This window comes from Paramormyrops kingsleyae, chromosome 1 (genome assembly GCF_048594095.1).
Source record: "Paramormyrops kingsleyae isolate MSU_618 chromosome 1, PKINGS_0.4, whole genome shotgun sequence".
NCBI lineage: Eukaryota > Metazoa > Chordata > Actinopteri > Osteoglossiformes > Mormyridae > Paramormyrops > Paramormyrops kingsleyae.
In genome coordinates, this window is record NC_132797.1 from 50,908,762 (window position 1) to 50,934,118 (window position 25,357).

At 40.5% G+C, this 25,357-nt stretch overlaps 3 protein-coding genes across 5 annotated transcripts; 2 read left to right on the forward strand and 1 right to left on the reverse strand.

Moving 5' to 3' along the window:
- Window positions 1–465: 465 nt before the first annotated feature.
- On the reverse strand, window positions 466–16,071 carry xrcc5 (X-ray repair complementing defective repair in Chinese hamster cells 5). Of its 3 annotated transcripts, XM_072716307.1 has the most exons (22): window positions 15,950–16,071; window positions 15,698–15,847; window positions 14,975–15,088; window positions 14,710–14,893; window positions 13,173–13,221; window positions 12,951–13,073; window positions 12,568–12,762; window positions 12,354–12,468; window positions 12,078–12,216; window positions 11,564–11,676; window positions 11,331–11,393; window positions 11,058–11,195; window positions 10,800–10,890; window positions 9,045–9,172; window positions 8,753–8,949; window positions 8,498–8,585; window positions 8,282–8,351; window positions 7,994–8,103; window positions 7,729–7,825; window positions 7,576–7,646; window positions 7,368–7,433; window positions 466–622 (listed from the first exon to the last, which is right to left on the reverse strand). In XM_072716307.1, exons 2-22 carry the CDS (start codon window positions 15,713–15,715, stop codon window positions 608–610), a joined length of 2,184 nt encoding a protein of 727 aa, XP_072572408.1. In that variant the 5' UTR covers window positions 15,716–15,847; window positions 15,950–16,071; the 3' UTR covers window positions 466–607. The 3 variants fall into 3 exon arrangements, with proteins under 3 accessions (XP_072572408.1, XP_023665263.1, XP_023665262.1); XM_023809495.2 differs by having other exon boundaries at window positions 7,576–7,643; window positions 15,698–16,067; XM_023809494.2 differs by having other exon boundaries at window positions 15,698–16,063.
- A 143-nt stretch (window positions 16,072–16,214) lies between these two features.
- LOC140592607 (uncharacterized) lies at window positions 16,215–22,875 on the forward strand. The gene is made up of 15 exons (XM_072716297.1): window positions 16,215–16,262; window positions 17,238–17,406; window positions 17,743–19,365; window positions 19,463–19,602; window positions 19,751–19,955; window positions 20,030–20,134; window positions 20,221–20,411; window positions 20,495–20,636; window positions 20,721–21,371; window positions 21,475–21,540; window positions 21,740–21,903; window positions 22,002–22,121; window positions 22,195–22,242; window positions 22,325–22,408; window positions 22,515–22,875. The coding sequence occupies exons 2-15, from the start codon at window positions 17,238–17,240 to the stop codon at window positions 22,635–22,637; spliced, it is 3,831 nt and encodes a 1,276-aa protein (XP_072572398.1). The 5' UTR covers window positions 16,215–16,262; the 3' UTR covers window positions 22,638–22,875.
- A 580-nt stretch (window positions 22,876–23,455) lies between these two features.
- On the forward strand, window positions 23,456–24,645 carry LOC140592609 (structural maintenance of chromosomes protein 5-like). Its single transcript, XM_072716321.1, has 6 exons — window positions 23,456–23,544; window positions 23,642–23,692; window positions 23,786–23,830; window positions 23,915–23,979; window positions 24,056–24,164; window positions 24,282–24,645. The coding sequence occupies exons 2-6, from the start codon at window positions 23,684–23,686 to the stop codon at window positions 24,549–24,551; spliced, it is 498 nt and encodes a 165-aa protein (XP_072572422.1). The 5' UTR covers window positions 23,456–23,544; window positions 23,642–23,683; the 3' UTR covers window positions 24,552–24,645.
- The last annotated feature ends 712 nt before the right edge of the window (window positions 24,646–25,357 follow it).

Genomic DNA, 25,357 nt, shown 5'->3' on the forward strand with positions numbered 1-25,357 from the left:
AGCTGACTAACGATAAGAATTTTATGTGCATAACATGCAATGCTAGTATTAATACCTACACACAGTTCAGCCCTATAATATACTTCAGCCATTTTTCAAATTTAGTACAAAATACCCCACTTCGCATTATGATGTCATTACCAATGTTTACGCCAGTCAAAACCAACACAAAGTACCGTACTTTCTCAAAGTACCAAAAGTTCAGTACCTGGTGCAGTGGAAAAATGCCCAATGTGATTCCACGTAGCAAAAATTCTTTAGAATAAGAAACTAATATTATTTGTTTCTAAAGATGAATGTGGCTAAAATACGCTTCCGTAAGAAATCAATACAAGTAGTAAAAGAAAGAAGGAAAACTTTTTAAAAACACCTTTCTACCCATAACTGTCTTTTTTACTTTTCATTTTTGCTTGTGTTTAGCCATTAGTAAATCCAGCAGAATGGAGTGCTTTTAAATACTTGAAGTGAGCGTTTTGACAGTATTTTATTATGCATGAATAAACAGGGTAAAAACTGCAGGTCTGAGTAGCTCAGGCAGCAAATTATGGGTTCGCACCAGTGCCCAGCCCCTGCACAGGTACCTTCTTGCTGTATGATCATGACGTGCTCACATGAGCTCCAGCTGTAGAAAGAGAGTGACACAGAGAAAGAGCTTGTTTATAGATTCAGCACTACTGACACACCACCCACACAGGTAAGCATCATCATCTGCCATGCTTACTGTCAGTAACAGCCCCAACTCCTATCAATCAATCAGACTTTATTTATATATCACCTTTCCTGCAAGTTTAATGAAACACAAAATCAACCCACCCATACTGCCTCCCTCACCCAAACTGTAAGATAAAAGGGACATGAAAGACAATTATAAACTAGAAACTGCAGGCAGTCACGAAAGGGTCCAAAGTGTAGGATGATCGGACTGCTAGGATAGGTAGGACAAGTTATATAGTAATAACGGCGGAAAACTGGAGGACTGTCACTGGCGGCCAGCATAGTAGAAAGTCAGACATAACTATAATATCATAACAGGATGTAGATTAAGTGTTGGTCTAATGTGAGTGTAGATGTAGGACAGAGCTGGACTGGTTTTGGTGAGATGGTCATAGTAGTAGGTAGAAATTTTGATGAGATGCTTTTAGTGTAGGTGTAACACGTCTGTAGATGTTGGACAGAATGTAGAACCCTCCGGTGTAGTGCCTATGCCTGTCTTAATGTCTGTTTTAATAATAATAAAGAAGAAGCTTCATTGATCATCGTGGGGAAAATGCCTTTATGTCTCCCTGAACTTGTTTTACGGAGAGTAGGCTGTCTCAAGAACCCACCGAAGCTGGGTTCGAACCAGCGACCCTCTGATTACAGACACACAGGCTTAGCCCGCTGCACCACACGCTGCTTTGGGTAAGATGGGTGAGATCGGTAGACACCTTCCTACCTGATCTGGTAACTCATTTTAGCGGAATTAGCCTAGGTTGGTCTTAGACATATATGGACAGTGGCTGTAGCGCTCCCATTTGACCAATCAACACGAAATTTGGAGGGTCTGTATGGATTACAGCCCTACAATAGTTAGAGAAATTTGGTAATGATTGGCTGAAGCATGCCTGAGGTATAGCTGTCTGATTGAAATGGACGTGGCACCAGTATGGTCATGGTTTGGCTATTGGCCGTACCTTATTGAAAGTTTTTTTCTCTAAATCTTTAAAAGGACTGTCTCCTGATTTGAATGACACCAGATTTATGTAGGTGGGATTAGTGTAGGGAGGTAGGATTTTAAATTTGGTCAAGGTAGGCCAAAGCACGGCCAAGTTATGGCAGTCAGAACAAAATGGACCAAATTTGGACATTGTTTGGGTGTGGCTAGTGGCCATAGTATACACAAATGTCCGAATTTTTTGAATAATTCTTGATCAGCTCAGAGTTCTGATTCGTTTGACACCTCATTTGTCTGATTTGGTAGGACAAGCTAGGACTTTAAGGAAAAAGTAGGATTTGCAAATTATGGAAATTAGCAAAAAATCTAAGTAGGCGGAGCCTAATAGTTTCAATGTAAAAGTTGTAGAGAATATCTGCCTGCATCTGTAGAAAAAATAATTTCGATTGTAGGACCAACAGGACAGGAGATATTGGCCGAAAAGTGCATGGGGGGCGCTATAGCGCCCCCATCTGACTGACTGACTTGGGTCAGAGGGTCTGAGTAGCGGGTAGGAATTGACATCTTCCTGCCAAATTTGGTTGACCTTGGTCTTACGGTTTAGGCTGCCCATTCAGTTTTAGGGCAGGAAAATAATAATAATCCTAAGAAAAAAGATAACTGCAAGCAGTGACAATCAGGTCCAAAGCTAATGGACAGAAGCAATGAAGAGGAATGAAGTGAATGGCATAAAATTAGAAGTTCACTAATTATTGGAAATGAAGTACAGACTGTAATTGATGAGAAATGCATTTAAATAGTCAGAAAATAGGAAATGCTACTATGAGATGATACCTAAACATTTTGAACATTACCGTAGAAATGTTTATCAAGGTACGATAAAGGGAAAAGGGTAGATGAGAAACAGAAGGGAAATGTGGTGACTAGCTGTTGGAGAAATATTGCAATTGCTGCAGTGTACACAGGCTGAAGTAACATTGAAGTTTGATAGATTTCTAAAAGTCAAATGGCAGTAATATATAAGCAGATTAAAAATATGGACTTAGATGAAGGGAAAGGTGATTAATATTTAAATGTTTAAATAAACAATAAGGAGATGTCAGCTGCATTAACCAAGGTTGGTCTTAGACATATTACGACAGTGGCTAAATTGGAAATTAAGTACAGACTGTAACTGATGGCCAATTCATTAAAATAGTCAGAAAGTAGGAAATGCTACTATGATAAGATGATACCTGACATTTGAACATTACCGTAGAAATGTTGATTAAGGTACGATAAAGGGAAAACGGTAGATGACAAACAGAAGGGAAATGTGGTGACTAGCTGTTCAAAGAAATTGCAATTGCTGCAGTGTACACAGCCTGAAGTATCACTGAAGTTTGATACATTTCTATAAGTCTAATGGCAGGAAAATGAAAGCAATTAAAAAATATTAACTGGGATCAAGGGAAAGGTGATTAATCTTTAAATACTTGATGAGAAATAAGGTAATTTCAGCTGCATTAGCCAATGTGGGTCTTAGACATATTTAGAGTAGCCGTAGCGCCCCCCTTTGACCAATCAGCACGAACAGTGGAGGGTCTGTCTGTGGGCCAGAGATAAATCAGTCGGTCAATTTTTGAGATGATTGGATGAAGCATGCCAGAGATATAACTGTTTGATTGAAATGGGCATGGAAATGGTTTGGCCAGCAGGTGGAGTCAGCGCTCCATTTTAGAAATACTATTTAATACTTTCAGGCCTCATGTGTAAATGAAGTCTGATAATGTTGTATGAGGCAAATTGGTGAAAAATTAAAGGAAATTAAAAATATGAACTAAGGTGAAGGGAAAGGAAACAATTCTTTGAAGGTTTTATGAGAAAGAAGGACATTTCAGCTGAATTTGCTAAGGTGGGTCTTAGACATATATGGAGAGTGGCTGTCGCGCCCCCATTTGACCGATCGGCACCAAAGTTGGAGGGTCTGTCTGTGGTCCACGGCTACATTAGCCGGTCAAATTTGATGAGGATTGGATGAAGACTGCCTCCGATTTAGCTGTTTGATTGAAATGAGCATGGAAATGCTGTATGTTCAGTGTGGCTGGTGGCCATACTGTACAGGTAGGTGAAGTTATCTTTATAAATTATACATAAGGGCAGTGTCTTGATTGATCTACTACCAGAATGACCTACTTGGGCTGGACATTGCAGTAGTTATAGTAATATGTTATTTATTAAGTTTTTAAATATCACAAGGGAATGCAAATGACTATCATGGGACATTGCATATATCTTGATTTGGCATGACTTCCAGAACTTGCAGGACAAAAGATTTTAACCAGTAATATGGCAATGGATCAAAAATGAAATAAATGTAAGTTGAACTGATTTTGCAGGTTTATACAGACATGTTATATTGCTGTAGAATCCCCTTCCCCAGTAGCGTCCTACAGAATATATTCAAGTTTACATAAGAACATAAGAACTATACAAATGAGAGGAGGCCATTCGGCCCATCGAGCTCGCTTGGGGAGAACTTAACTAATAGCTCAGAGTTGTTAAAATGGTGATGATTGGCTGAGGCAGGCCTGAGATATAGCTGTCTGATTGAAATGGGTGTGGCACCTGTATGGTTTCGGTGCGGCTGGTGGCCGTTTGTCATGGAAAGTTTAAGATTTTTTGAATAATTATTTATAAGGACTGTCTCCTGATTTAAATGATACGAGATTTGTGTGGGTTTGGTGAAAATCCTAGGAGGTTAACGAAATGTCCTGTTTTCAGACTGTCACAAAATAGGCAAAAATGGCAAGAGATATGATGAAGTTCTTTATACCATTAAATTTGCCATGAGCTAGTGGATAGGATTTGCAACAATTCTCAATTTAATCTTTAACAGTTCAGGAGAAATAGGCAGAAATGCAAAACTTGTTGCTGTAGCGCCCCCATCTGGCTGATTGCGGTGTACTTAACAGGGTATGCTAAGGGTCGGGAATCAAATGTGACAGCCTGTTTTGGTTGAGATTCGGTATTGTTTAGCCTGTCAAATGGCTGCTTAATTTTGATTGGCTGATGATGACCATGATTTTATGATCAATGACTGCTATGATATATGTCTGATCTCAGAATTGATCGTAGTATGTATATGCCAAATTTTAGCTTGATTGGTCATGGCAGTCAGGAGATATTGGCAGTTTTTAGTTGTAGCACCCCCTATTCATGAAATTGGGCCAGCTTTATATCTCTTCCCCAGAATGGGGCTGGGAGGTAGGATTTCAAATTTGGTTAAGGTCGGCTAAAGCAGGACCAAGTTATAGCAGTCAGACTGAAACTGGCCAAATTTAGGTGGAGTTTGGGCGTGGCTGAAGGCCGTATGATAGAGAAATTTTAGGATTTTTTTTATAAGTTTTCATCAGTTCAGAAAACTGATTGGTTTGACATATCATATGTCTGATTTGGCCAGACGGGGTAGGACTTGAAGGCAGAAGTAGGATTTGCAAATTATTAAATTTAAGTAGGCGGAGCTTCATAGTCCAAATGGCAAGTTGATAGGGCAAGGCTGTCTGTATATGTAGAAAAAAGAATTTCGATTGAAGGACTAACAGGACAGGAGATATCGACCGAAACGTGTTGGGGGGCGCTACGGCGCCCCCATCTGGCTGACAGGCCTGGGTCGGAAAATCTGAGTAGCGGGTAGGAATTGACATCATCTGACCAAGTTTGGTTGGTCTAACTCTTACGGTTTAGGCTGTACATTCAGTTTTAGGGCAGGAAAAAAATTATAATAATAAAAAGAAAAATTCTAAGAAAAACAATAATGGTCCATAAGCATTTCATGCTTTGGACCCTTAATAATGGTCCAATGCATTTCATGCTTTGGACCCTTAAGGAAATAAATAAATAGATAAGTACAAAAAAGAATAGACAACAATAAAAACAGGAACTTTGAAAACAGGAACTTAGGAGACAGTACCAGGGGTTTTAAATTTGCATAAGGAAACTCCAGAGGCAGGTTGAAACGTAGTGAGTAAAATTATGAATGATGAGTTAATAAAAAGGAAATGATAAAATTATGATTGATAATACAGTGGTACCTCAGAACTCGAATTTAATCCGTTCAGAACTCCGGATCGAATCCTAAAAAGTTCGAGTTCTGATAGAATTTCCCCCATAAGAAATAATGGAAAACCAATTAATTGGTTCCCGGCCCCAAAAAATTACACCTAAATATGTATTTTTAGCATTTAAACACAAAATGAACCGGATAAAACAAGAAGAGCATATACTGTACTAAACACATCTAACCACATTTATCACAACAGTAATTTGTAAAGTAAGAAAATAAATGTATCCAAACAATGTGTAAAGTAAAAAAAAAGTGTCCTGTCCCGATCGTCCGCCCCTTCTGTGTGCTACGCCCCCTCGTTAACGCCGTGTGGAATCCCTGTGTGATCAGCTGTTTCTGATTGTTTTCATTAGCCCTCTGTATTTAGTCCACGTTTGTTTGTTTCCCCAGTCCGGTCATTGTATTGTCCATCTGCGCTTTGCCTGCCTTACCTGTAATTAAACCCCGTATTCCCCGACGTCTGCGCCTTTGTCTCCGTTCCGTCCCCGCTTGGCACGACAAAATTATTATAATAAAATGTATTAATGCTTATTATTAATATTAAAATAAATAAAAAATCTTTATTTTTAAATGTATTTTGTTATATAATAATTACTGTTACTATCCATCATTGTCTAAATGTATTTTTACTGTCTAAATATATGTATTCAGCTAGTGTAAACATGCACGATGCTCTCACAGCGAATGCGAGGCTGAGACTGAAGCGTTACCCTTTGTTTCCGCTGAGAGACATGCTGTGTGACTCATTTCCCCGCGCGTACAAGTTGTCTTAGGTCAGCGTTCACGGGATGACTTCAGAGATTCAGATCGAGCTCTAGGTAATTTTTTTTTCGAACTGTTTGGTTCGACTTTTAAGAAATTCAAGTTCTAATGAGTTTGAGAACTGAGGTACCACTGTATAAGAAAGAGAAAAGGTACAAAATAAAAGTATAAATGTGTGATGTGAAAGGATGATAGAGATAGAAGAATAATAAAAGAGATAAAAAAGATTAAATGTTCTGGGATATAAGAAATAAGTATTAAAGTATTAAGGAATTAAGGTATTAAAAGGAAGATGACTGAAAGTATAAAAAACAAAAAAAAGAGAGGACATACCAAGTAATAAAATGGACAAATATATGCATAAGTAGACAAATAAGTAATAAACGAAGTTTACATATATAGATAAGCAGACAGATGAAGTTCGGTAAAACAATAAAACTCAAGCAAAAGCCAGATTGAAAAGGTATGTCTTCTGCATTTACAAATATGAACATCCTCTGATGCCCTCAGGTCTTTATGAAGGCTGTTCCACAGACGTGGACCATAGTAAAAAAAAGGATGCTTCACCGTGGGTTTTAGTTTGGATTTCAGGGATAAAGACCTGAGACTTCTAGGAGGCTCATAGAATAAAAGCACATCTGATAAACAGGTAGGTCCAAGACCATTAAGAGCCTTGTAAACCAGTAAAAGAACCTTGAAATAAATTCTGAAGCAGACTGGTAGCCAGTGCAGGGACCAATCACCAAGATCTCTGTTTTGTTCTGACTTAGCTGTAGAAAGTTCTTGGTCATCCATGACTTAATATCTAAAAAGCAGTTAAAGAGAACATCTATTGGTCCTACTCACCAAATCATCTACATCTCCAGCATCCTCTGTAGCTGCTGCTTCAGTATTTTCTTCTGTGGTCATAAACTGAGACAAAAATGATTGCAAAGGTATGGAAACCTGTACACTACAAAAGCGCAGCATTCCTGGTCCTTACACATTAGGACCCACAGTCCTTTACACCTGTTTTACTGCAATGACCGGCATGATGATGCATCAGCAAACCCACCTGCGCTGCTTCCTGTGGTAAAACAGAACTTCCTTCCACCTCAGCCATGCTGATCAGCTTGATGCGGTCTGCTAAGAGCAACCACATGGACACATTACTTAGTTCCAAAAAGCAAACCATTCTGCAGTGTTAAGAGTTCAATGCTGGACATACTTTGAACCAGAAGATTCCAGAATTCCTGAAGCCCTCGGTCAGAAATACTCCTCTTCAGTGAGTGCAAGTAGCTGTTATACAGCTCTGCGTTGGCAACCTGCCCAAGCAAAGCAAAGAATGTGGCAGTTATGGGGCATCCTATTCCTACACAACACCCTGTTTTGGTGTGCAGCAGACATTATTAGAGGTTTAAAGCCAATCTCTGGGGTGCCATTTTACTCTGTACCAGTGACACTACTGCAACCAATTACAAGACCGATTTTACCTTGATGGACTCCTCTTTGAATGCCTGGATGCAGTCAATGGATTTCATGTAGTAAGCAATACTTTTGTTGCTTAGCAACTGCTCAATCCTAAGGGTAAGCTGTTGGCAAACTGCAATGAAAAGAAAAGAAAGCTTCACAATTAAAAAGGCTTTTCAGAGTAAGAGATCCTGGTCAGAGCAATCTTAACCATAATGGACTTGGACATGGGTGCTCTGTTCTCTTCCCTGTCCTGATCCTTCAATAGGACAGACTGCTGATAATCAGTTTCTGTTCCCCTAATGTCCCACCTTGTGCAAAGGGAACCGTTTTCTGTTGGATGAGCATACAGAAGTCCTTAGCAGGATTCAAGCTTCCTACCTGCAAGACAAGCAGTCAGGCACAGTTCAGGAGCTCTGTGCAATTGTTACTGAAGCTGGAAAAGAATGCCAGCTTCTATAATGTTCTTTCAGAGCGATGACTCCTGCAGTTCTGCAGAAACCTGTGGTCTGTTTCTCGACACTCACTGCAGTAATGGCCTGTGAGATCTCCTGCAGATTGAACTCCTCCTCTTTCTCCTCCTTGGCCCTTTTTGCATCTGGCTCCTCCTCATTCCTATGCATAAGCAGAGTGAGGATAATGCAAGGATGGAACTGGAATGCAATGCAAACACATTCTCTTAACTCTGCATTACAAGACATTTAATTTTCATTTTCCAAGTACCCAGCTCTGTTGAAAGCTATGGCCACAATGACCAGTGGATGTCACAAGGCAAGTCCTACCTGTGTCCAAATACATCTGCACAGGTCTTTTGCTCTTTCTTGCGCACAACTTCCTTCAGAGGAAACTGTAGTTTCAGCTCCTGGAGTGGTACGTGGCAGCGTGTGGCAAGCACTTGAGGGCGCTCTAGTGCTGCTTTCAACCAGGACTGCATGGGGGGCAGAGGGCTGTTTGGGTTTAGGGCCCGGTGCTGTAGGCACTGCAGATCGAGAGGCATGGGAGAGGCAGCGTGACACAGCCATGAATGATGACTGCCAGAAAACAGCTTCTATGATGCAGCAGCTGCTGGTGTACCTGGAAAAGCCTCTGGAACTGGGGGTTGGCCATGTGGTTGACCTTGAAGATGTCTACAGTCTCTCCATCCTGCTCATCCAGCAACATCATGGAGTCAATGAGCGAGTCCACCGCAGAGAGCCGTTTCTCTGGCAGAGCACATTTACAGGCTTTCTGAGGTTTATGGTCTGGGTTTTCTCCACTTACTCTTGTTTTTGTTATCTGTAAATTGCACTTAATGTAATGGACAACTGTATCATGCAGGGGATGCTTTGTCTGAATATCTGCTTTTAGAAAATGCACATGATCTAGTCAGCTTTTGCTTAATCTCTAGGGTCCAGTTCAAAAAGTTTAATCTGGATTAATGAAATATATTATTTTGTTTGATACTGATGGCTGTTTGGTGGATTATTTTATGGGGAAAATTCCCTTCTCTTCCCTTCCTAACTCTCTTGTTAATTTCAGTGTGCTGAAAGGCTTAATAAGTATTATTAAAGTTTATGACTTTATCACTGTAATGGTTCATGTGCAAAATATAAAATGTATATATCACATGGCAGTTTTAAAGTTTTATTGCACTTTGCTCCTGAAATCCACCTGAATCCACCCTTCTGCTGGGATCAGGGTAATACTAGGGATGCACCGAAATGAAATTCTTGGCCGAAGCCGAATAATAATGAAATGCTTGGCCAAAGGCCGAAGGCCGAATACCGAACGCGGTGTTTCGCATTTTTTTCCATTTATTTTGCCAATTTTTTCACCATTACAAAAATTAAATAGTAAAAATTTGCTTTTTACTATTTTGTGTTGCTTTACAGAGAAATAAATCAAATAACAAAAATACTTTTTTGCCTTTTCTAAGAAGTCAGCCACAGATGGAGTGGGTGTCCTAGGACTGGGAGGAGCTACTTTCCTTTTCGCTGCTGCTGTTGCCGTAGCCGCCGCCGTGTCTTTCTCATACTCTGCATGATGTTCGGGGTGTCGATTTTAAGTGATAAATTAAACTTGAAGTGCTGTACGTTTTTGCAGATGCACCCCCTCTGGACAATTCAGCAGAACAGTGTCTGCAAACGGCCGTTTTTGCCTCTTTCTCTGACACTTTAAAGTGCTTCCACACTGCTGACATGTTTGCTGCATAAAGCGCGCGCCTCTCACTCTACGCGGGTTACTATTTGATCGCGTCATTAAAAACGTCATTGTTCGGCAAAATTTATTCGGCCGAACACCGAAAGTGCTTTTTTTGGCGATTTTCGGCCGAATAATTTCGGTTGCCGAACATTCGGTGCATCCCTAGGTAATACTATTTTTTTTAAATCAAAGGTATCCCAATCCTACTAAAATTGATGCACAGCACATAATCAAGGTTTGATCTAGATCAAAACCAAGACTGGATTATATGATAAAATCCAAATTTTGAACAACCCACTTTCAAGATTTGATCTAGTCAGATAGCCAAAATCCAATCAGATTACTTCTGGGACCAGCTGTCATAAAAACCTGAATAAATCCACACTAATGTGTGATGTCTGCTATTGTGTATGACATCCAAACACAGCTGGCACTGTGTGCAGGCTGAAAAGAGAGCACTGCTTTTGTGTGTGTGTGTGTGTGTACAGGAGCACGACAAACATTGAAAAACACTGCATGGGCCATCCACAAAGTTACTATTATTAGGTGTTAATAAAATTGCAAGTTAGAGAGAGTGAGTGTTCATAATGACAGGAAAACAGTATCTGTATCTGAGTAGTATGTACTTGTTCACCCAGAGTGACACACCTAAGGCTGCAAACTTCCTGTTATTTTCCAGGGAAGGGAAGCTGAAGAGGCGTAAATCCTCCATGAAAGGTAGCTGTACATATATCAGGCACTGAGGGAAAAAGAGTGGGAAGTGATTTAGCAAAGCTTGATAATATTCAGATTTTTTTCACCCTCAAAAATGAGTAAGTGTCATATGCAACTGTCAGCGTAGCCAAGACTTAAATAGCAGAGAAAGAAGAGGCTTCAATGGCAGAGCCCCCCCGCCCCCTGCCTCACCTCATACTTGTCCTTGATGCAGGGAAAGGCAGCTCCCACCTGGGGGCTGCTCCTGCGGTCATAGGTGTAGCGTACAACTGCAGCCATTCTCAGCTCCTCCAGGGCCCTGATTAGAGCTGATAAGGCTATGGCAGCATGCTGAGCCAGCCAAGCAAACAGAGAAGCAGTAAAAACTGGATTTAATCCCGGTACAGAGACAGAAATGATGAGAGACGCAGTAAAGCTGTCAAATTTCATTCAAACACTTTTAGCTCTGGCTATGATGACTCTCACCTCATCATCTTTGGGGGGAAACACCTTAAGGACCTGTGTGCCCATGAACTGGTGACGCTGAATCTGCATCGTGGAGTTTTTAATGATATATTAATCATTGGTTCTTTGGTCTTTCTTATATCACAACAAAATTTTGTAGACAAACTGAAATGCACTGAACAATGAAGCACATTGGCATACTGTCCCAGATCTGTGACTAAGGAGTGGAATCCCAGCAGAGAAAGATTTGGTACCAAGTTCTGTTTGGTGAACCCAAGCACTGCAAAGCACTTCCCATCACACTTGTATTTCATCTGCTCTTGATCCACTTTGGAGAAAGGCACAATGTCGCTGCCATAGCGGAATCCTTTGGATAAGGGATGACAGAGAAAAATTTACACAAATGTACATCCAGAGCACATTCCCTTCCTGTTTAATACATATGATACACTGTGCCATTTTGAAATCTTAAAGATAACATTTGCTGAGTATGGGGGTGGTCCTCCACACAAAAACTAGCTAAATTTATCATGGGGGACCACAATAAATAGACATTACTATTTAACAGAAATTGAAAATAGAAGGGGATGTTTGTATTGTTTTATTGTGCCGTTTTCAATTTCTTGACAAACAGTCATTGTGGTTCTCTATTTGAATCAAAATTACATCAGGTCTCTGTTGTCCCAGCCTGTCTCTGAGGGCTGGCCACATCTTCCTGCCGATCTGTCCTACATCAACCTAAGCCCATCCCAGCCCTCAGCCCCTCACCCTGAATGGTGTCATCCCTGGAAACCTCCGTCTCATTATCATCATTCAAGCAGTAAATAGTGTCTCTCTTCACATCGTCCTTTTGGTGACTCTGTGCATCAACCACCATCCAGCTCTTTTTGACCTTTTCATCTGTCATCTAAGGCAGAAAAACAGGTCCCTCGTCTACAAAAAAGCTCTTGCACATGCATACACACATGCTGTACCCAATCTCTGAAGCAGACATGCCCCACACTGATGTCATCTACACAATACATTTGATAGGTGGAGATTCACCGCTTTGTAGGCAACAATGCGGATGGACAGAGTGCTGCCAATGGTTAGCTGACATGGCCAGGCTGTGGGCCTTCGCTCAATCCTCTTGAAGATAGACAGCCTCTCAATGGCTGTGCTGCAGGGTAAACAGAACAGCTTACAAACCTCACACGACCTCTTATGCACAAACACACAGAATACAGGTGCCCCTGACAATGACAAGTGTTATACACACCTGAATGTATAAACCTCTTCCAGACCACCCTGTTCATCCAGTGAGGTCATAATTTGCCGCACCAGCTTCACACCCTTCTTTTGCTCTTGGGTCAGGCCCTTTCCTTCCTGGGGGGACACCCTAGGCCGCTTTATGCCAAGCTGTCCATCATCCTCTTCTCCATCACCTTCTTCCAGGTACACAGGAAAGGGTAAGCTGAAAGGGACAGAGGTCAGGCGTCAGACATTTGACAGAAGTGACTGCAACCCTAATACAATTTAGAGGGGGCACAGTCTAGTAGGGAACATTAAACTGAAGTTTAATGGGGTGGTAACTGCTAACCCTAAAGCATAATGTGTTAATATCTAGGATGAAATTAGTGAACGATGCTGAAAACACCACACAAGAACTGCAGCATGATTTCAGCCCTCTGCAGGTTGGCGATGATAGTATCCAGCTGGTCAGCACAGACATGTGCCTGCAGATCTGTCAGCAGAGCAATGCTGATTCGCTCATGCTTCTTTCCCCTGTACACACACACACACACAGTCACGTCAGCAAAATCTGCCAACATTAATTGCGTCCATTAGGTTTATTTTTGCTGTTTAATTTCTGAAGCTTCTCACAGTGTCTCTTTCTGTAGGAGATCCATGCACACAACAAGTGCATCCAGCCCTGAAAGGAATTAGTCAAGTCATCTAACCACTCACTATGAGCCTCTTCCAAATATATGCAGAGAAACCAGCCTATTAAAGCTCTACACATACACACAAATGCAGTTTTAGCTCTCTGAGATAATACCCATGAACACCCAATAACATTTCTTAAAGCAGAGCTGCACCGATCCGATATTTGGGACCAGTATCAGCACTGATTCACCTAATTAGATGGCTCGCGTACCAGCCATACGAGACTGATCCATGTTATCTAGTTTTCGGCAGTCTGTAAAAAGATAGTTCATACTTCTTATTAAACTGATTTGTATGAGCAATCCTGTCAGCTCTTTCCATTTTAGATGTTTTTGCGGTATTTAAGAACATAAGAACTATACAAACGAGAGGAGGCCATTCGGCCCATCAAGCTCGCTTTCGGGAGAACTTAACTAATAGCTCAGAGTTGTTAAAATCTTATCTAGCTCTGATTTAAAGGAACCCAAGGATTCAGCTTGCACTACGTTATCAGGAAGACTATTCTATACTGACTACACGCTGTGTAAAGAAGTGCTTCCTTAAATCCAGTTTGAAATGTTCTCCCGCTAATTTCCACCTATGGCCACGAGTTCTTGTATTTGAACTAATGCTGAAGTAACTATTTGGTTGAACAGCATCCAAACCTGTTAGAATCTTATAGACCTGGATCATGTCCCCCCTCAGTCTCCTTTGCTTGAGGCTGAACAGATTTAGCTCAACTAACCTTTCCTCGTATGACATTCCTCTAACACCAGGAATCATTCTTGTGGCCCTACGCTGCACCTTTTCTAAGGCCGCAATGTCCTTTTTAAGATATGGTGACCAAACCTGCACACAATATTTTAGGTGAGGTCTCACCAAGGAATTGTATAATCTTAGCATTACCTCCCTTGACTTAAACTCCACACCCCTGGAGATATACCCCAACATCCTATTGGCCTTTTTTTATTGCTTCCCCACACTGGCGAGAATGGGACATGGAAGCATCAACATACACACCAAAGTCTTTCTCATAATCAGCTACCTTTATTTCAGTAGGACCCATAAAATACCTGTACTTTATATTTCTGCTCCCTACATGGAGTACCTTACATTTGTCTATGTTAAATTTCATCTGCCAGGTATCGGCCCAGTCACTAATTAAATCAAGATCCCGCTGTAGCTGCTGAGCCGCTAGTTCAGTATCTGCTACACCACCCACCTTGGTGTCATCTGCAAATTTCACCAGTTTACTGTATATATTGGTGTCTATCATTTACGTAAATTGAATACTAATGCTGCCACTCAGTGTGTTTGACCACAGTGACTTCTCCCTACTGTGATGTCATGTGCATGAGCTCAAGAACATCAGATAAGAGGCTGACAACAGCAAATGCAACTTGCTTGCAAACTAACATTAAAGTAGCATTTAGCAGGAAATCGCACTAAAAGTGCACACAATTGTTTGAGGGGGGGGGGGTTCAAAAAAGGATACAATCTGCATGCTTGCTCCCAGGATGTATTTTTTGCTGGATGTCCTCCAGCAGCTCAAAATCAGGCAGCATCAGGTGTCTATGAACATAAATATTCTGGTATTGTCCGCTGCTGTCCAGTGAATTCTTAGTATTCTCTGTGCCAAACAAGACCAAACCCAGCTCATCCTTGGTCTCTGCAAACACCTTTGAGAAGAAACACACAGCAGTTTTTGCAACCAAGATCATTAAGCATACAATTTAGAGAGTCAATGAGGTAACCTTTACCTGTCTCTGCACACAGTTTTGAATAACCTTCCTGGCTAGTTCAAAGGAAGACTCCTGACCAGGGGCTGAGTTGCTCATGGAGAAGCCCACATCCATGCAGAGCACCATGGCTGACTAAAACACAGGAAGAAACTACTAAGGAAGTGTAGCAGACGTCTCAACAATTTCTCCGCAAGCCGGCAAATTTTCCCGCAATATAGCCGTCCTGGAGCACTAAAAATGTTGGGTGATGTCAAATTTGTCAACATTCGACTTCATAAGAATAGGGAATATTCGTTTTTTTCGACATTAGTTTTTTTTTTTGCATGGAAAAAGCAAATATTATGTCACATGATTTCAATATAGTTAATATATTATCTAAGTTTACCCAAGAATAAACTTGCTGTAACAATTTCATTTCACTAATCGATTATGCAATTCAAATATTTTATATTAAAAATATTTTAATATATTTTTTTATCACGAAGCTTTTTTTACATGTCTTATTTTTAATTAGCTGCAATTGACAGGAATATAACAGTGGAATTCGATATATTGGGAAAACGCAAATAATAGGCCTACAACTGCAGAGCTGCCCACTTTGATCAACTGGCTGGTGTGAGATTGTCAATTCGAGACAAATCTGCACACGCATTTATGTGAATGTAACAGTTTTATCACCTTGTAAATAGTCTATCATTATTATTATTTCACTCGATCAAATAAAAAATAATAATACGTTACCTTTGTCGATCGAGCCATTCTGAGCAATTCCTTGTGTTTAGATCCGGTTCCCTCAATTTTCCTCCGTTCCCTTTACTTTTATGCCCAGCGCAAAACTTGTACGCAGTAAGAAAGGTTCCGCCTATGTGCTGATATTTGTGCCACTAGAAACTGAATATGAATTTTGTATATTTGAAGCTGCAAGTAAAAACTAAACCTGAATCTAATAGTTTGAATCTGAATTCCAATAACTTGAAACAGCATTTATCCTACCTCGAAAGTTTTCAGTTCGCAAATTCAGTTTCAATCTATTGTGACACACATCCGGGTCCTTGAAGAAAAGTAATCGACCGCAGATTCACAACGCAACTCATTTCCACGTTTACGACAGTTCTGCTGGTCCCAAGAGCGCCTGGCTGCAGACACTGTAGGTGTGGAGCTCCACACTAAGCGGAAACACGTGACCTCCACACTAAGCGGAAACACGTGACCTCCACACTAAGCGGAAACACGTCACTCCTCCACAGTAGGCGGAAACACGTGATCTGCATAGATTCAGTGGAAACCGCGCAAGTGGATCGTAAAGGTTGGTACAGAGTCATTCATATACAAATGTGCTGTTAGTAATTTAGTAATTCTAGTATTCAACTAGTCTGCTTAAACTGATCATGTTGGCACTTTGTATGCGTATCAACATGGAATATTTAAAACGAAGGTCATTTTTAAACTTGTTTTTTTTTTATCGTGCTCCATGGCAGAGAAACACACCGATGTTTGTTTCCTGGCCCTGGTTTAAGTAAGAGAGCTGGATTAAGGGCTTCTGTGAGCGACATGACCAAAAATATCTCTAAACCACATTTTGCATTAGAATTAGTTATTGTTGGAATATAGTGGTCAGTTTCAAATGTATTTGTTTTTTGTTTCCTATTGAACAAATTCACTTCACTACTTTTCATTGTCTGTAACATCAATGTGCATTGTTCCATTTACTGCATATTGCGCTTTATTCATGTCTCTCATTCCACCTGCATCGACGTTGTAAAGTGCTTCAGAAAGAGATTTATATATTTATAAATACTTCTATTCTTTATTCTTTTCTCTAATGCTTTTTTATTGCCCGGTTTTTAGTTCGCCTTTGTTAAATTGTATGTGTTGTATGTCAATACATACGTATGTCACAATTAAAAGTCTTGTAAAGTATCTTTTTGTATAGACCTTTCTCCCCAAATCTTCATGGTTCTTGCATGTTATTCTGCTAAATCGTTATCACGAAGCACAGTGGTTTTAAACAGTAATTGTTACCAGTGTAACATTGAGAAATCACTATTACATGCTAAGTGTAATGTGTTATTTCTGCTAAAACCTGAACTGGTTTTTTTTTTTTTACATCCAAAATGTATTTGATCTCATAATTTCAACTTAATCTGTTGTCTAGTACATTTTCTCTGCTCCCTCAATGTGGTCAGTAGAATAAGGGTCTCGGCACTTTGAAGAACATACAGTAGCATCAAAATAGTTCAAATGTGTATATGGTGTTTATCTTCTTTTCTCTCTCTTTTAGATGCATATATCAATCTGTGATTCTGCCTCAAAGCCAGCATTGCAGGAATGCACAACATGTTGCAGGAGACTCTTTCACTGCCCTCTGTGCCCTACTTTCAGCCCTACAGTCAGGGCAAAGATGGAGGAACATATAAATGGACACATTAAAAATGCTTTGCCTTTCAAAGGTATGTTGGTATTAAATATAGTTTATAGTTATAAATATAGTTATATGCACTTGTTTTCAGAACTTCTGTAGTGTCTTTGTTGACTTAAAAGTTGCTATCACATTGTACAGTTCAGTGCATTCATCAGCAAGAAAAAACTTGTTTTTATTAAATATATTTTTCTTTCCTCTTCACCACATTGCTTGATGGCATCCATACCCTTTTGCTTTTACTATAGAGGATTGGATGGTCATTATTTTATTTATGCTTTTGTTAACATGTACACTCTGTTAGATAAATTGATTGCATTCTATATAACTACGTTTAAACTACATGTGTTTTTTTTCTCTCTTACAGACAAAATTATATGCCGGTGCAGGCTGCCATGTAGGAGGACAGGACACTTTCACTGCCCTGTCTGTAACAGGACAATCATACGGCGTAGGGATATGGCAAGGCATTTATTATCATGTCAGCATTCTTCAATAACAAGTCAGCCACCACTGTCAGGACTGCTCCCCGCTGCACTCTCCGAGGAGCCCCGTCTCCCTCCCGCTGCACTCTCCGAGGAGCCCCGTCTCCCTCCCGCTGCACTCTCCGAGGAGCCCCGTCTCCCTCCCGCTGCACTCTCCGAGGAGCCCCGTCTCCCTCCCGCTGCACTCTCCGAGGAGCCCCGTCTCCCTCCCGCTGCACTCTCCGAGGAGCCCCGTCACCCTCCCGCTGCACTCTCCGAGGAGCCCCGTCACCCTCCCGCTGCACTCTCCGAGGAGCCCCGTCACCCTCCCGCTGCACTCTCCGAGGAGCCCCGTCACCCTCCCGCTGCACTCTCCGAGGAGCCCCGTCACCCTCCCGCTGCACTCTCCGAGGAGCCCCGTCACCCTCCCGCTGCACTCTCCGAGGAGCCCCGTCACCCTCCCGCTGCACTCTGTCCAGTGTCTAGACAGTCTTCTGAACCTTTGGTAGAACATTCATATGCTCTACCCTCTGTGCTGAATGAAACTGTGGCTTATGGGAAGTCAATAAGAATGAAATGCCCTCACTGTGGTCTTAGTCTTCTTAAAAAAAACTTAAAGGCTCACATGATGAGGAGGCATTCAAACAGATCACTGGATGTTTACCTGGCTTGTCATCTGCAGTGTGTTTGTGTAGATGAGACTACTGGCTTATTTGCTGTGCAGAGAACTGGCCATGGGTTTTCAGTGCCAGTTCACGTTCAGAGGAAAACATGGGGGAGATCTCACAGTGTCAGATGTGAGCTGGAGGAATGTCAGCAATATCAGTTGCTGGCTCAGCGGAGCGGACTAGGCTACAGTTTATGTGAGCACATTCGCTCACTAGATTACTGTAGAGAAACTGTGAAAGAGGTATTTCTTCAAGAAGCTATTTTGATGGAAATGGTGGTCCTGAAATTCTTCGGAAAGGACAAGGCTGCGGCATGCTTAAGGAGACAGACAGCTGCCCAGATGACACATGTTCCACTTTGTGTGAGGGTAGATTTTGGTGGATCCTCCTCACAGATATGTTTCTCTGTACTTGAGCCTGAAATACACAGTTTCTGCCGTCTTGGCAGAATATTTGTGACTTACAATGCTCAGAGGAATACCTGGCATTGTGCTTGTGCAAAGCCACGAATATCATGCCCTCATAAAAGCATTGCTAAATGGCATCTCTTTCAGACAGAGAGAGACCTCTTCCAGTCAAATGTGCCACTATCATCAGGCCCCCCATCACTGATGACTCAGGAGGGTTCTTCCTGTGAGGACAATGCTGCTGCGGAAAGGAGTATCCGCTATATATTTAAAGAGAAAAAAATTCCTCAATCTCTTCCAGAAGATGTCATGTCACAGAAAATGGAACATCAGAGACAGCTCATTCCTTTTGAAACTCTGTGCCAGGTGTGCCCAGACTACCATAAACTTGACGAGGCTGTTCTAATTACTAATAAAGCAAGGATTGTCAGCATGATGGGAATGATTGAGAGTAAGTTGTAATGAATCAGATTAAATCTGTGTGGAATTATGACTTATAATTGCTCCTATACTAATGTTTTGAAATTAATGTGGTTTGTCTTTAACAGATGTTTCAACATACCATAGATTGTGTCCTCAGTGCCACATGGTGTACAGATACCAGGAGTGGACGGATGGGCTTCATAACTTTGACAACCACATCGTTTTATCTCTTGAACTCTGCCTTTTTCTGAGAGAAAATTTACAGGTGAGGATCACAAATAAATTGTACTCATCTGATGATTTCTTAAAATGTGTTTGTGTGTGTGAGTATGGTATGTTGTTGTATGCATACATTTGTGCCTAAATTTAAATATCTGTCTAATCACAATCTTCAATCTATTGTCATATTTCAGAACCATGTATCCGTGTCAAGGGTCATTGACTCATTGGAGGGCTTAAGAAGGGTGAAGTTTCCTTCTAGGGATATCATATTTCATGGTTATTGCCATTTTGAGGCTTTGACTGACACAGATTACATGTACTCCTGCATAAACTGTGGATTTCACCCCCCTGTGGTAGTTATGGACTTACACAGAAAAGGGGTGTTCAACTTAGCAGGTAAGTTTTATGTACATTTGTGTTTATAGTTCATGGAGTACGTACATGTTCCTGACTAGTCATTGTTATTATAGTGAGTGACCTCAAAGCCCCCCCTGAAGACTTCAGTGGTGAACATGACATTGAAGGTTTTTGGAGCTCTATTCACCTGGAGATGATAAGCCGTGAGTTTTTTCCAAGTAAGTGATGGCAAAAACTTATTTACAGTCATTCAGTGTTTTAACGTAATTTAGACTGTAAATAAAAACATACCATTTTTCTGTAGGCAGCGTGAAGAATCCATTTTCAGTTCCACCAACTTACACGCACTGGGCACCATGGATCGGGAGTGAAACTCGAAAGAGTGACATTGTGCTTAACACTGAGTTTAAAAAAGTAAGAACAAGCAGTTCACATGAAGCACAGCTTAGCAGTGTCACAGAGGAGCGTCTGTTTGATGAACTCACCAAACAAAAGGTAACATTGCTTTGAAGTTTTTAGAATATGTACAATAAAGCTCAGTGGTTGTTCCATTTACAGTTTTCCCTAATTACTGTCAGGTTGGAGTGGTGAGAAAATTGTGCAAAGCCTGCAACATCGACTCCAAAGGCTCCCGCTTTGATCTCATCACCAGACTGAGGGAGAAGATGAAGAGCAGGCAGACATATGATAAGGTCTTTCAAAGCATATGGGGTGCCTCTGGTAAGTATCACTTAGTGATTATAAGAAGTAGCATTAAATTATTGATTTACAATCACAGACACCTTGTTTAATCTTTTCTCGCAGGTGGATGGTCTGTAATACTATGTCCGCATGGCATTGTATACAGTATTAAATTTAATCTTCGTGCTGAAAGTCCCAGGGATTTTGCTGACCTTCTCCTGTCCTGGAAGCACATACCAAACATCTGCGTGTATGATTTTGCGAGGGGTTTGGCGGCACACACCAACTTGCGGGTTCCAAATCGAGTGCCATTTCATCCACATGAAGGTCGACTGGCTGAGCCCACTGAGGAAAATGTCAAGGCTGCACGGGATGGAAAATTGCGAGTGAATCTTCCATGGCTACATGAAAGGATGGACAGTGTAAATGAAAATCCTCATCCTATCACTGGATCATCCGACCATCATGTCCTGTATGACAGATTTCATGAGGGAAATACAAAAGATCCCAAGGACATATTACGTAGAATTCAACTTGTCCCAGAGCTGAAAGGTTGGCTGAACAGTCAAGTTGTTGAACAGTTCTTTGCAAGCATGAGGAAAAATAATTACTTTTTAAATAATATGAGTCCATCCACACATGTGTTTTTGATGAGAAATATAATTCATCATCATAACACTGTCACCAACAAGAAACTTCTGGAGAGGCAGTTAAGACATGGTCGACTTGGACAGATCAATATCTCATTGTCTGCACTGGGTCAAGCTGTCGTAGGTAAATGATACATGGATTTTCACAAGACCAGAAAGCTGTCATTGTTCACGGATTACATTTGTTCCTCACTGTGTGTATATTGCTGTTTTCTTTGTGTCCCTAGCCCTACAGTGCAGTAAACCCAGAGAAACCACAGAAACTGTGTTGAACCAAGCACCTTCAATTTCTGGTAACACTGGTACAATTTCTTATTTTGAATAGTGTTTGTTATATATAGGTGAAATGACAATCTTGCTCATAACAGATTTCCTTACCTGCTGTTTTAAATGCATTCCCTTATATAAATAGTGCTTGTTTTTCTTGCATGTGTATTCTTTAATATGCATTCTATGTAGTGTTTTGTATAAAACCTGTGGAAATCCCTATAGAACCTCTGGTACCAGTTGACGACAAGAAAAGCAATAGAACGTCAACAGATGCAACTCTTCCTGACCTGTGTGGACCACCGTGTAAAGCTCTGACAAAGCCTGAGAACATTTTGGCCAGCCGTTCATCGTGGTCTTTTGTACTGCACCCTGGTCAACAGCAGCTTGTATGTTAAAGTTTGAGTTTTCACATGTCACAAAGTAGTACTTTTAGTGCTTATTTGCTTTTCTCATCCACAGTGTATGATACTTATCTTTTTTTTAGCTCAACTATGTTCTGGACATCAGCAGACCCAAAGATGAGCTGATTGTTGAAACGTCTACTGGATGTCTCACACGGGCTGATTTTTGGACACTGGGTTTAAACGAACAAATGGAATCTACAGTAAGTATTTTTTATTTGGTCTGTAAATGTATTATAATAAAGTGTACATTAATTTTTAATCTATTTTTTTCAGGTTGGGAATGGCTGTTTTGAGCTTATCACCAAAATTGTTCAGTCAAAGGTACTGTGTGTTTGTATATGAAGATTTTTAAGCTTTATTTTAAAGAGTGGTTGTTTTAAATGTGCTATTTCACATTTTCTAGGGGATAAGCATTTACATTGAAAATCTTTATGTCACCCGGACTTGGCTTGCACCCTATGGCTGTGATCCATTGCAGTCCGTTCCTGTAAGTGTACCATCCTTTAAAAAAAAACAAGTGATCATAATGAATTTTTATAGAAATTTAGCAAGAGTTTATATACTGAATACTTAAAAATATGATTCTGTTTCAGACTGATGCTCAGTGGATGGACATCATAGTTCTCCCTCTCTGGACACCTGGCCATTTCCAGTTGTGTGTAAGTCTTATTTTTTGCCACATACTAAAATTTTGCTGTGTGTCTGTGATCTATTAAATTTAGATGACACATTTTCAAAAGTATTTCTTTACTGTATTTTTTATGATCTCTTGCAATGACATTGTTTGCAAGTTTGAAGTCCTGAGCAACTGTCTTTTAGGTACTGAAGCCACGTAAAAGAGAAATCCTCTTTCTTGACCCATTAAACACAAAGGCAGGATTTGGTGGCCAACAATATGTTTCACTTTTGAGGTCACATTTTTATAAGCTTGTTTGGTTTGTTCCAGAGTTTTCAGGAACCTGTTCAGTGTTCCAGGTTAAGTGCATCCCAGATCATGTTCTATTGATCTAGAGTGTTCACACATACAGTACATCCACATGCTTGCTTATAAACTATATCAGCAGGATGCATCACCTCTTGATTCTTTTTCTCATCTTCACATTCTGTTCAAATCAATGATGCTGTCTTTAGATGAGTTTCACACATTAATTGGCTTTTCAAAATCTTCTAGTGTTTAACATAAAACAAAAATCAGTTTATAAATTATGCCAACCTGAAAATAAAACTGAAATTGCTATGTATGACACACTTTAACCAACTGCGAGCATGTGACTGTACTTTTACATTTTGTTGTGTCCAGGCCGTGTTCCTAAGGCCGTGTTCCTAAGGCCGTGTTCCTAAGGCCGTGTTCCTAAGGCCGTGTTCCTAAGGCCGTGTTCCTAAGGCCGTGTTCCTAAGGCCGTGTTCCTAAGGCCGTGTTCCTAAGGCCGTGTTCCTAAGGCCGTGTTCCTAAGGCCGTGTTCCTAAGGCTTGCACTTAAAGTTGGTGCTATTGGCAAATAGCATTTCACACCCATCATGATGATGTCTGTTAACTTGTGAATGTAATTGTCTTGGAAAAAGGAATCTTGCAGTGAAGATCATTCCAGGGCAGTGGTCAGAAAAAAATGGGTTTGACTTGAAGGTATGTAATGGTGTGAGTGTATGGTGAATTACATGAATTACGCTAGTCGTCTTTTAAGGGATTTTATTAATGAACCTTTATTTTCTCTGTAATAAAGGGTTTTCCGAGCCAAGACTTTGGAATTGACTGTGGGATCTTCATGCTAATGGTTATTTTTCTGTTATTCAGTTTTCCTTGAGATTCATACAAAAATTAAATTAAGCTCCAAAACAATGTAATTTTTATTTTTTGTCCCAAACAGTCTGCTCTCTACGTGGCACTGGATGCACCATTTGATTATACTATAGTAAGTATCCTATTTCATTTGAGAGCAATGGAGTCTTGAATCTTTTGAAAGTTGTTAAACATGTTTCATATTGATATTTTACAGTCAGACATGCCCTACTTGCGGAAATGGTGGTGCTTGCTGTTGATGGAGAACTTTGATCTCAGGAGGTATTTATATTTTGGCTTCTGTGCTATATTGTCTCAAGGTTTAGACACATTAACAATATCAAAATTTTCTGTTAAGCTATGGCAAGCTTTTTGCACACTGGAGAGAGGACGCCAAAGTTGTGCTTCAAGGACAACATGTGCCCATTTTCAGACTGAAAAAGCGCAAGTTACCGGAAGTCAGTCAGGTCAGTATTCACTTTAAACATTAGTGTAATTTAATGGTTAGTGACTTGACTCACTGTTAAAATAACCGTTCTGCTTCAGAGAATATCTAAATTTTTATCCCGATTTGCTTGACACAGGAGCCAGCAGTTGTTCAAGATCTGCATACTGCTGTGCAGTGGGTTGTCCAAAATAAGGCGCTTTTCCATGAACACGTAACCATGCCAAAATATCTGTCCTTAAATAAAGAGGACCAGCAGAGGGTCTTAAGAGAGATGCTGGAGGAAGAAGACACTGAAGCAAGGGACTTCTTCATCTTTGTTTTTCAGTGTGCGGAGGACATGGAGCTCTTTCTACAGGCATGTGTTGACGAGCAGGGGCTAAGGGTCAATGCTATGTTTGAAAAATAATGGACGGAGGAAGGCACTGGCTGTTTGTTTTTTTTTATGTGTTGTTTTTTTCAATGTAAATAAAAAATTACAATTAAACTTATTTCAAAATTTTGTTCACTTGTTTCCATGTTCATACTTATAGTTGAACTTTATTGATCCCCATGGGGAAATTATACTACTACAATTTAAAATAAAAGATTACAGTGCAAATATAACAGCATTGTTTATACTTGTAACATTAAAAAGCTTAGTTGCTATTAACAGTAATGTATTAGCCTGTAATCAATAATATTTTTATACATTTTACGAATTAAAAACACTTAATTAGAACCATGTTTATTTCTCAGCATTATCAACAGTAACAAAAACGCAATTTAGTTTTCGCTGTCAAAGTCTATTGTTATTAATTTGTCTATTTTAAGTACATCCTATATTTTTTAAACCTTTTATTACAATATATTGCAATACGGGATACAACACAAAAACATTTCTCGTGCGACGTAACTGTGTTCAAATTTGAAGTCACGTGTTTCCGCTTACTGTGAAGCTCCACGTGTTTCCGCCTACTGTGGAGGTCACGTGTTTCCGCTTACTGTGGAGCTCCACGTGTTTCCGCCTACTGTGGAGGTCACGTGTTTCCGCTTACTGTGGAGCTCCACAGTGTCTGCAGCCAGACCCTTCTCGCTGGTCGGGGCAAAGAGGAGGCGTGTGCCGGAGTGTCGCAAGTGCAAATGCGGGATCATATACGCAGTCATCGTGTACGTAATAAAAATTAAGAAGAACAGTTTTTCTCCTCTTCGAGCACTGCTTATACAGATCACCAT